This window comes from Schistosoma mansoni (genome assembly GCF_000237925.1).
Source record: "Schistosoma mansoni, WGS project CABG00000000 data, chromosome 1 unplaced supercontig 0210, strain Puerto Rico, whole genome shotgun sequence".
Taxonomy (NCBI): domain Eukaryota; kingdom Metazoa; phylum Platyhelminthes; class Trematoda; order Strigeidida; family Schistosomatidae; genus Schistosoma; species Schistosoma mansoni.
The window spans coordinates 95,871-108,482 of record NW_017385995.1 but is presented as its reverse complement, the minus strand read 5'-3'; the positions used below and the strand labels follow the sequence as shown (position 1 = coordinate 108,482).

The following is a 12,612-nucleotide window of genomic DNA, read 5'->3' as shown; positions in this document are numbered from 1 at the left end:
TTCATTTTACGAATCCATATTTTGTTTTTGAGTCATATCTTATACGTCTAATATTTTCTATTACCACTAATACTGTTACTACTTTTACTACTCTGAGATATGATTTGATAGTTTCATTTAGCTGCGCTAATGTAGTCACTGTCAACTTGGATCGATGGATATATGTACCAGGTTCTCTATTGTGTATGACTGCATTTTTTTTATAGAATAATACAGTAAAGAACTCTATATTGGATATCAGAAAACAAAGCAAAAGTCATCCAAAGATATACAGTTTACACTATAGGTCACAATTTGTTTCATTAAAACAAACAACTTGGATGATATCATCAAGAGAATGGTACACTTTTTAGGAAAAAACGATCTAAGTAAAGAAAAAACCTTTCCTGGAAATATTGATACATCAACTTTGAAACACAAAAATTATCGTAGTCAAACGGACCAAGTCGTATCAGTATCTACAAGACACATATAGCGTCAAAACAGCTATAAAAAGCCCCGATCTCACTAGTTATAAAAAGCAGATTTCGAAAGCGAAAAAGAAATGTGTTTGTGTTACAATTGAATAGGTTGTGAGTGCTGAGAGTGTATAATTCAGATGAATATCTCATCGTAATTTCAGATATTTTACAATATTTCAAAACTAAAAAACAACAACGGATACTACGACATTACCGAAGCACGACAAGAATCATTTCCGGAATATCGATCATATTTTATAACACAAACACTATATATATATATATATATATATATATAAATGTTGCCAAGATGAAAAAATTGGATGTAAGTATCCTCACTGATTCTAGTTTGACAATTCTGTCTTCATTTTCTGTAATACGATTATGATAGTAATGCTTCATAGGCACGGTTCATATTTTATTTAATTAAGCTTTTGACATGCTCTCGGTACGTTAATTAATTTTAGTAACCTAGTGAATTCGGTACATTATTATTATGTCATTATTATATATCAGTAGGATAACTGCAAAAAGTCATAATCATTTGATATCACATTGACATTCACCGGTTATTATGTCTAATATTGAATTAAATATTAAACATTTATTCTTTTTAACATATTTAGTAAAACTTAAGAGTGCAAAGCAGTATCCATGTTTCCATCTACTTGAGAAAAGTTGGTTAGATATAGATATTTACAATTCATTCGATAAAGATTCACAATTTAGTCATCTGAGATTTTCCTAGTACATAAATTCCAGCATTTAAATCATTTTCTCAGCAGATCGAGTATAAACGGATACAATTCGAAGGTATCAGAGAATGAATACTTATGATTTTATAATTTTCTATGGTACTGATAATCAAGCCACATATTTATATAGTAAACTAGGGCGGATTATTACTTCTACTCATATCGTACCGATCGACTACATAAGTGACATAAATATTGCAACATTCCAGTGAGTAGTGATATTTATGTACAAAAAGACTACTATTTGATAACAGACTATGATCACTTCAGTTCAACTAATTAATAAAGAACAAATTACCAAATCGTATTAAAGGACTTTATCACTAATGACATTTTGATGGGTAACAAACAGTGAAACACTATAAACAGATGCTTTACAGAGAACGACAAGGAAAGGAATATAAACAGGCAACAATTAAATAATGACGAGTTATTAGAACAAACAAAATGTAATGAATACAGGATATTAATAATGAGAATTCATTCGTAAAAATTGCGAAACAAAATGAAAAAACTACGGTGACTGAATACGAGTGAGATATGGAACGATATATATATATATATATATATATATATATATATATATATATATATATATACTGTTTTGACAAAAATCAATATATATATATGCATATGCATACAAACTTATTGATTATGAAAATCTGACACAAATATGGCCGCAAATGTCAAACAGATTTTGCTATCATTGTATTTATCGATTAGCTATGTAAACATAAAATACTACAAGAATGAAGTGCAACAAAGATCTCAAGTGACTAATTTCAATGAGACTTCGACTGGATAAGATGTATATATAAGTTGTTGAAGGATCACAATAATAAGAATACCCAGTAATTAACAGTAAAAATAAACATATGATACTTTTATGCTTGACAAGCAAATGTTCTAGGCGATCAAGACGTCAACTATCATATGAATAAGAGTTATTTTGAACCACTTGGATAAGAACAAATAGAACATCAAATGTCCTGACACGGTAGAGGGCGGGGAGAGTCCACTCTCCTTCACGAAATACTCTCACATGGCCACACGTATACAGACACTACGAGAGAAATCCTACTCACTACCTTCTCGCGAAGGTGTTGTATACAACATTGAAAAGACGAAAAGCGAGTGTCCGGTGCCTTAACCGGGTTGGTGGCTACGGAAGATCCATCTAGGGAAGATGGGAAATTCCGATTTCAAACCAGTGGTGCACTGTGACTCCAGGATCAGTATCCTGAGGGAACAAATGGTATATGAACCTATTGTTGGTTACCAGCTACCATGGGACTGCATCTCGTAACGTCGCTCCACTGCCTTGTGGATTAGACCTCCAGATCAAAGGCTCGGAAAATGGCTCCCTAGGAAAACCACCTGCTTCGGTTTTGGCGTCCGGGCAGTATTCCAGCCCAACTCACACAGATCGAATGACGAAGTGTGGCGTATATATATTTTGTGTCTCCTTGTGCCAATGCTTGTGTTTAAATAAATAAGTTAATCAATAAACAATTATTATTATGCTTTTTATCATTACTGTAATTGATCAGTGATAAGAATTTTGCGACTGAATAGCTATTTGAGACTTCAAACGGTTAGTAAATCACACAAAGAACTTGAGGCTTGAGTATAAATTGTTATAGTGAAAGAGGAAGTCGATTCGGTTCAACCAGTTATAAAGAATGTAGAGTCTAGGGCATAAATATAAATCCCAGTTGCCACATCAATTTGGCACAAATGGCAAGACATTAGGTGTAATAATAGTATTAGTTGTTGTAGAAAATATTAGGGATAGACAATATGATTCGAGAATAAGGAAGGAATTTTTGGAGTATAAAAAGAGTATAAGATAGTTCCGAAACTTAAGCTTTAAAAAAGATTGACAAGATGTAAAGTAAACGTGCGTAAATTAACCAGATAGCTGGTGGTAGTGGATAAAGTGTATCAATTAACTGTACAGTTGAAATGAATGGTGTTTAACAATATAAATAACAAAATCATTAGTATAAGTTATATTGATAAAAACAATTGTAAGATAAAACAGGTAAAAAAACAAAAGAAAAATAATAAAATGTCCAATTTTGAGAAAACCTAATGGAATTTTCACTTTATTCTGATAATACACACTCACTTGTAATAAGCTTCATTTCCCTAGGTTAATTTTGATAATTTTGATTTCAAAATATTCTAGATTGAAAGCGGCTGATGAGAATCTTATGAAATGAAGTGAATTCATACTTATACTCTGTACAAATTTTTATTTCTGCTCTCTTCAAGTTCATAAACGGAATGATATGTATATAAAAAAATATATGATAGTTGATTCATTTTAGTTTTACATCATAAAGAAGAGGAATCGTAAATATCTTAGGAGAAGAAAGATCACAACAACAAAAGTAAATAATAGTCAATAAACAGCTGAAAATTAAAGGCTACTTGGCGATTGCGGCATTTTAGTTTAATACTAACAAAAAGTATAAACTATTTACAACATACAATTTGAAGTCCTTTGGAATGGATCAATATCCCTTTTCTAATCTCTTCAGATGAATCCAAGATGCCAGACCTATCGGTCATATCATAAGTGCACGTGATTGATAAGCCAAGAAATGACTTGGATTTCTACGGAATGAGACATACACAATCGATGGCTTAATTATCTAATGGACATATGTATGAATATGTATACATACATCTCCGGCTGGTTTAGTCAATAGACTTGCTTCTCCCTTTTAGATTTTTCCCTATTCCAGCCGATTGGACTCATAAATAAGTAGATTGTATATTAATATCAAAATTGGACACCGTGCATCACAGGGCAGAAACGATTACAAATCCACAAACCATTAATTTTTTTACTTTGACTAAAGAGAAATGAAACAAATTCCCAATGATTTTTTTACCCTTAGTTGTTATGTAGCCGATGATGTGTTCGTGATGATAGTAGTGGCAACTTACAAGGTAAATCGTCAAATTTCTAGGAGAAAAATGCCACATACATGAAACTAAGACAATATTACGTCAATATATGTATCCTTTCGATAAATACTAAATATCTACCTTAAACAAGACAACATGTATATCGAATAAATAGATAGTTAAATAAAGTTAATATTGTATCATGTGATGATGTTGATGATAATTCTCCTTTGCTACGTGCTTTAAAAAAATAATAAAATAAACAAATAAATCAATATCTATGGCAACTCGCAACATTATATAACGTATTATATATATTAAATTAAATAAATTACCTTTAGATTCAATACTTTTCAAACCACCATAACGTTTCCAATAAGACCAACAATCAGTACATAGACGAGAGTTAGCATTCGATGGACCCCATGCATACCATTGAGAGGAATTTAATGCTTGAATTAATAAATGAAAACAAATGTTCTCATAAGACAACTATGGGTATAAATAAACACATCAGGTAGTTAGTTAATTCATTAATATGGGATTCTTGATATAATGATGAAATTATTCTTGAAATGAAGAGATTTTTATAAGGCGATTTGAAAATATCTGGGAACTTAATGTTAATTTTTTGTTGCAGTATGACAAAAAAAGAATTAAATTTCTCAGCAAATAATAGTGGAAATACATCTAGGAGATGGGATCGCGATTCGACAATTATTACTTGGTTATTTTACCTATCTATATACGAATAATCAAATAACGTCAATCAATTAACAACCCAGTGAACTTATATTCATTCGCTTACACAAGAAATCGATAGGCATTTGAACTTCATAAAAATCTAAAGCAAAATTCAATAGTTAACAAGTTGAACCACATATCTAAGTAGACAATGTCCATGAAATGTGAGCCTCAAAAGTCAAGAAAACCAAACACAGTTAATACAATGAAAAAAAACTAAGAAAGGTGTGTAGGCTTTAGTTTTGCACATACAACTTGGGGAAGTTACTGGAAAGACCAAACTTTATCACTGTGTAAAAATAGAACTAATTGGCACAGTCAGCATCTTAAGCAAAAAGATATGCTGTCCATTTATCTTAAAGTAAGTGTATAGAGCAATGGTGTGATTGGTAATTTAAATCTGTAGTCTATGCAATCACTGTATCAGTTAAAACCAATCAAACTACTGGGATCAAAATGTTAATGCCGTATGAAGTACCTAGCATTTGAAATATAAAACATTACATCATCTAAAAAATTAGAAAATTAGAAACGGTATACATGTTTTTACTATACATCCAGGAGTGGTTTAAAAACTGTATTAATATTGAACGTAAGGGACTGAGGTGAATTTAGATTTATAACTTAGTTGACTGAAACTTCCTAATACAGTAGTCAAAAGTTACACATTGAGTGAGATTTATATGTATTTTGTGTATACATAACCCACGTCTTTATGGTAGCAAGGTAGAAATCACCTAATATGAAGACACCGAGGAAGTAAGAAAATATAATACCAATGCTATTTTAAATTATGTCACACATGTGAAAAATAAAAAGAACAACTACAAACATAGGAAAAATGTTACAATATGAATCTAGAACATCAAATTTGAAAAGTATTTATCCAGTAGTGCAATTTGTTTGCACAAGATCATCATCTAATTAAGGGAGGTTCAGTAAAGAAACTTATGGTTACTGAAACTAAAATTTTAAAGGTTTCTTCTAAAACTGACAAATATATAACAAGAAAAAATACATATATGCAATAAGAAATAACAACAGAGACAGTCGATAACTTTAACAAATAACCTTTCAAACTCACTGAAATCTCATAACCTAGTATGATGAAGATAGGAAGGACAAAGAACTAATAATGTGACGAAAACTTAAATTATTAAACAAGTGTAGCTCAGACGACCTTTAATAAGCACATTTCACGGAACATAATTAGTCCTGACAACTAAACAGTTAGTTTAATCCTTTTTTCATGAATATTTTCCCTATTTTATGTGTATATCTCAAGAAAATGAATCACTTTAAAAGTGTGATTGTGTAACACTAGAAATATAAAATCAAATTAAATTAATTGATGAGTGTATTGTGCTAAGAGATATGAATGAAATAATAGTAGATTTATACGAATATCAGTCAATACTAGAACAAATAGTTAGACAGAAATTGGGCGCCGAGTATAAAGAAGCCATTATGTGTGAAAATTATATTTGAAATAATCTCCGCGGTTGAAATTTAAATAATTCCAACGTTTCGTCTAGCGAATTTGCCTGAACTTTCTCAGGATAATAATTAAATTCAAAATTATCAAGGAAATAGCAAATTTTATTCTTTTTTGAGGGAAAAAAGGAAAAAAGAAAGAATTAACTCACATCCACATCCTTCACATGGTCGACTAATTGTTTTGTCCGTATTATGATATAATACAGCTGGATTAGGTTTATTATAATTCGGAATATAAACTTGTTTTAATTTATGTTCCTGAGCAGCTAATTTAGTTCGACGTTGTCTAACATAACGATCTGTAGTTTTCCAAAAATAATAAAGTTCAACAATCGATTTATGAGTTTTCCATGGTAAACAATTAGAAAGTATATCTGCGAATACTTTCGAATATTTATCTAATGCTTCTTCAAATAAATTTGTTTCATTTGCAGACCAATCTTCTAATTGATCACGATAAATAATAGGTTGACCGCCTGAAATTAAATATTAATTATTGTATTAATTAAAATTTTCTTTAATAATAATACAGATTATAAGACAGTATCCTTTTAATATAATAATATTACATGTTGTATACAATTTAAAATTACTGAAGTAAGAACATATTATTTATTTATCTATTTAACCACATAAGCATTGAATAGAGAGTGCTGGTGGGAGGCCTATGCTCCTCCACGAGGGGTAACAGGCGTAAGTACATAAAAATTGGCACAAGGAGACACCAAATATATATACGCCACACTTCGTCATTCGATTTGTGTGAGTTGGGCTGGAATACTGCCCGGACGCCAAAACCGAAGCAGGTGGTTTTCCTAGGGAGCCATTTTCCGAGCCTTTGATCGAGAGGTCTAATCCACAAGGCAGTGGAGCGACGTTACGAGATGCAGTCCCATGGTAGCTGGTAACCAACAATAGGTTCATACACCATTGGTTTGAAGTCGGGACTTCCCATATCCTCTAAATGGATCTTCCGTAGCCACCAACCCGGTTAAGGCATCGGACATTCGCTTTTCGTCTTCTCAATTTGGTATACAACACCTCTGCGAGGAGACAGTGAGTCATTATGATATTCTCCTTTATATATTTAATGATAAAAACCTTTTTATTATTCGGTAAAACACCATAACCACAAATTAACAATAAAAACAGATCTAATGAACTGAACCATTAAAAGAGGTGTATAAACGAAATGAATATTTTGAAAGCTCCTTATTAGAATACTATTCGGTTGGAATTTCAGACTAGGGTGAACTGGGGTATGAACTCACTACATCAAGTACAATTGGTCAGGGCTAACCAGATTTTTTTATTTACCTCGACGTAAAATGTCAGTTGGTATACGAATAGAAGGGGGTTTAGACTAGGACAAAGCAATAGTCAATAATAGCATTGACTTTTAGACTAAGTCATGTCGAAATATGTAAACTTCTAGATTTGAGTCGGTGGAATAGATATCATTTGTAGTTGAAGTTATTTTTTATCCTCCTCTAAATCTTAAATTCTGTGTCACTAAATTCTCTTCACTCTTCGATTAGTTCCGCTATTTAGATGTATTACTCATGTCTAATTTTAATTGTCAGTGATACATACTATGCTGTGCTAATGGTGGCGAGGTCTAACAACTTGGACCGACATACACTAATCCTAGAGTGTCACCTCAACTATGACTCCTAATAACTTGCAAAAGGAATAGGATTTCATTGACAATACTTATTGTGTACAGGTTATTACGGTATGATTACTCTTGAAGAGACAAAACACTAGAAACATTATCCATTCTTTAGTTCATATTCATCTTTTCCCGAGTGACGAAAATACGCAAAAATATAAGGCGTATATTCAAAAGCAAAGCTGTTTAAATTGATCAGCTACCAGAAAGTCGTTAATATCATTTTGACCAATAATTAGCGCTTGCCGAATTTTATCAGGTCAGTCATGATTACGAAGTTAGATTATTCGGAATCACAGTTAGCTATGGTCAATAATGCTGAAAGATACCCATGGGTAATGATAACAACAATGCGACACGTTAAAATTTAGAAATTTATGTGTAATTAAGTTTTGAGTCACACTTGTAGAATTTTTAAACATCCTAGATAAGTCTGCTATAAAGATTCTAAGTTAAAATTTCAAACCTATGCTCAAATAGTTGAAAGTTGAGTATTAATGCTACTCAGCTAGATAGCTTTATATCTACAATCTCAATCAAAGTTGTATCACTTTAGATAAAAACACTACCACTAACGACCAAATCAGATGAATGACTTGTAGAAATACATAAAACTGCGCCTCATCAATAATTAGAAAGTAAAAAGAAATATGTCAACTGAAAAATGCAAGGTGCTTAACATTAACGTCTAGTTTATCAAAGACAATGTAGTCATAGTGAAACTTGAGTACTTTGATAATGATTGGGTGTACGTTAATTACAGTGTGTACATTATTGCTAAAATATTAGTAATTTTCATAGTTGAAATCATGAGTCAATTGAAGCTAAACCACCATGGAAAACTTGGAAGCACTGCTTCGAGGCCGTTTCGTCCTATTATGGGACTCCTCAGCAGTGCACATCCACGATCCTGCCTTGCGAGATTCGAACCCAGGACCTACCAGTCTCACGCCAGAGCACATACCCGAAAGACCAGTGAGCCGGCATCCAACGGTGTTAATGTCTAACTTCAACTTCAAACCCCTTCTGATTATAATCATATGCTCACTAGTGACTAACTTGAAGATACATGTCCTGGAGTTCTAGTGAGAAGCAATGACCAGTGGAGTTCAACCACGCCTGTTGTGAGATAACCACTCACTGAAGATAATTGGTGAACGGTTGCCCAAACTTCGTGGATTGGTTGAAGTTAGACATTAACACCGTTGGATGCCGGCTCAGTGGTCTACCGTTTAAGTGCTCGCGCGCGAGACTGGTAGGTCCTGGGTTCAAATCTCGCGAGGCAAGTTCGTGAAGGAGTCCCACAATAGCACGAAACGGCCGTCCAGTGCTTCCAGGTTTTCCATGGTGGTCTAGCTTCAATTGACTCATGATTTCAACGATGAAAATTCTGAAATCTCCACCAAAACCTCTTCTGAATATTAGTAATTCTTTCAATCGTTAACAGAATTGAATGCAAACTATCCTCAAAGTGTCATAATCATACATTAAATGATAAACAGCTATATACATATTCGTTTACATTAAATATCTGTTATATATAATTATTTCATTTTGAGAATTACCCCTCAAATTGTAAAGATGATATAATCTTGATGTATTTCTATAATATTTCTTATGTCAAGCATGGTAAGCAGAGATGGATAGTGGCTAGCAGTGGAATCCAGGACGTGCGTTTCGTCCTATTTGGGGCTCGTCAGCTGGATGTACTTGCATCTCACAGTTGATGTTCACTCTGGGACTCGAACCCAGTACCCTAGCTTCAAACGCCATCGCGTTATCCACTCGGCCACTGAGTCCTGATAGTCACTTGCTTGTGCACTCGGCCACTGAGTCCTGATAGTCACTTGCTTGTGCAATGGGGTGAAGTTTATATATATATATATATATATATATATATATATATAGATATATATATATATACATCTCTGCTTACCATGCTTGTGAATTAAGGCTATATCGAGGCAATACGTACAGTATGCACATATGCCAATTAGAGACTGACCAGTTGCAGTCCTAATAAATCGATGGGAAGATTCAAAGAAACAATACTGAATGAATTTCTTATGTCAAGCCTATAAATTTGTTAAGTACTTTACTCATGTAATTTTAAATGAGTATTCATCTTTTTTATTCAACAGTGATATATACATATAAGCATAGAATTATATTCTCCACAGGATGCTAGACACCTTAACTCGATCGATTTTTCTTTGTCAGTATAGAATCCATACATATATACATATGCACAGATAAATATAAGAAAACATTCATGTTTGTTTGTATGTCTATATCGATAATATATATATATATATATATATATATATATATATAGAGAGAGAGAGAGAGAGAGAGAGAAGTCTTGATGAACTTTACATCGGGTCACGAAAACAAGCCAAATTAGGAAGAAAAAAAACAAAAACCCTTTCGAGGTAGCTGTTGGCCCAAACAGAAGGTAATGAACCAACATTCATTACAAGAATAACTTGTCAACATTTATTAAAGAAACAAATAAAACCAAACTAACCGGGTAATAAAAGATTTATGGCTTTATTCAAGTCGTAATTGGCTTCATGAAGTATATCATGTGCATGTTGACGAGTTATATCGCGTGAAGCTGAAGCTGTAGCACTTAGTAGAAGTGGTTGTTTAGTAGACGATGAAGTATCATGTGCACGACCGTATGTACCAACGGCTTTGGCTAATAAACAAAACATATCGATCTCTTGAGCTGTTAATGAATGGGAAGGGGACCAAACTAACTCTTCATGTACTTCAGTTAATCGGACATCTTCTGATTCTACAACCGACATAAAAAGGAATTTGAATTTAGGACTTAATATAAGAATTCTTAGTGTTGAATTCAATTTTCAAGCACTTTTCTAAGATATCATTGTACAATGATTATAGAATAAAGCCAATCTGAAGGAAATTAATATACTACAGTGATAAGTTTTTTTTGTTCCAAGCTTATTATTTCAGAATGTTTAGTTTTATTCTCTAACACAACTAAGTTGTCAGTTATATCAATTTCTAATGACATTTTACACAGAACCAATTAAATCAAACCTTTTCTCAACACTATTTAGAGTGCAAGCGTCATTATTTGTTATGGTTATTTAAATCTTAATAAACTTCCTCAGTAGGACCACTTAGATTTGAAACAACACTGCACTTATGTAAATTTCAAGATTATTTGAAAAATTAATTGACAAATTGAAGTTTTGTATCAAAGGTTCAATTCATTTGAAACCATCAAGTCTAACATTGGCATTGATACTTATGAAATGCTTAATAAGTTGTAAATCTGACATGGATATATGTATAAACTGTGAACATCAATATTCCGCTAATGATAATAAAGTTTACCACGCAGTTTCGATTTCCTCTCTTTGTACTGTTGGTTAGTTTAGGATTACAAACGTGAAAATAGTGGAATAGGACGGCAGAACACAACATTTGACCTTGAAGGTTCAGGAGAAAAGGAATATATATATATATATATATAGCTTAAACATAGAATTCTAATATTCGCAAGAATAATATGAATGTTACTCATCATTTTGAGGAACGTGAAATAACAATAATGTGAAAGTTATGCTGGAGTATGAAAAAACGAAAGAAACTATAAGCGAATGAAAAGCTGCAATACATAAACTAATCAATAAGCAACCAATATAGCAGGAAAGCAATTTACTTGATTTTAGTAAACATTGTATCTCAGACTGATAATCTGATCCGATTCTCATTGAACCTCTATCTTCTTGAAGAGTTTTCAAAGTGGGATCATATATAAGTTTATAATAAAATGCCTCATCTCTGACTAGGTAATTTGTCAATGGTTCTGCATCATTGTGTAGTGTAACAGAGCATTTACCTGAACAAAATACAAATAATCAGTTTATGAAGAGCATTAAACTAGACCTGACATGATTCATTAATCAAAACACTGTTATATATATATATATATATATATATATATATACTCAATATAATCCACAATATCCTACCTTAAACTTGAAGATTCTCAAACAATGTGTTCGCTGGTGTTTAATTTAGTTAACAAATTAAAAGATGAAAGGATAGAGTGATAAAACAGTTACATAGTCTTTTCTTAATCGTAGATAGACAAAAATATCCTATTGAATTTCATCTTACTAAAAGCGTCTTCATACTTCACATTCTTACATAATATCAACAGACGACCAGATTAATTCGATAAAGATAATAATAATTTAGAAGTTTTGATAAGTCAGAAATTTTACAGGAAAAAATTGAGTTTCGTCAAGATTGTTGATAAATTCTGATAGGCACGAAATCGGAATACAAAAGTTCATCTAAATATACAACATACAATACATTGAGCTGAAGAACATGTTACAAGCTACTGAGTAAGAAAATATTCTTAATACAAATGAATAGTAATATAAATTATATCCTATGAGTTAGAATATATTGGTGACTGTTTAAATCATCTAATATGTGGTAGTGATTCAACGGTAAGTTGCGAAATCCTAGCACAATTAAACAAAGAATGAAACTAACAAAAAAGAAATTTTTATAT

General features: G+C 32.1%; 2 protein-coding genes across 3 annotated transcripts in view; both read right to left on the bottom strand.

Annotated features, from left to right (window-relative positions):
- The window catches only part of Smp_168850.1 (metastasis-associated protein 1 (mta1),putative), a gene marked incomplete at both ends in the record, with an annotated part of 35,870 nt that overhangs the window by 7,579 nt on the left and 15,679 nt on the right, over positions 1 to 12,612 (bottom strand). For both annotated transcript variants that reach the window (XM_018792853.1, XM_018792855.1), the window contains 3 exons: positions 4,471 to 4,587; positions 6,526 to 6,852; positions 11,746 to 11,925. In XM_018792853.1, coding sequence (XP_018644364.1) covers positions 4,471 to 4,587; positions 6,526 to 6,852; positions 11,746 to 11,925 — 624 coding nt within the window. The remainder of the gene's footprint in view (positions 1 to 4,470; positions 4,588 to 6,525; positions 6,853 to 11,745; positions 11,926 to 12,612) is intronic.
- Positions 10,571 to 10,861, bottom strand: Smp_188270 (metastasis-associated protein related; the record flags this gene model as incomplete). The annotated part of the gene is made up of 1 exon (XM_018792856.1): positions 10,571 to 10,861. The coding sequence occupies one exon, from the start codon at positions 10,859 to 10,861 to the stop codon at positions 10,571 to 10,573; it is 291 nt and encodes a 96-aa protein (XP_018644581.1).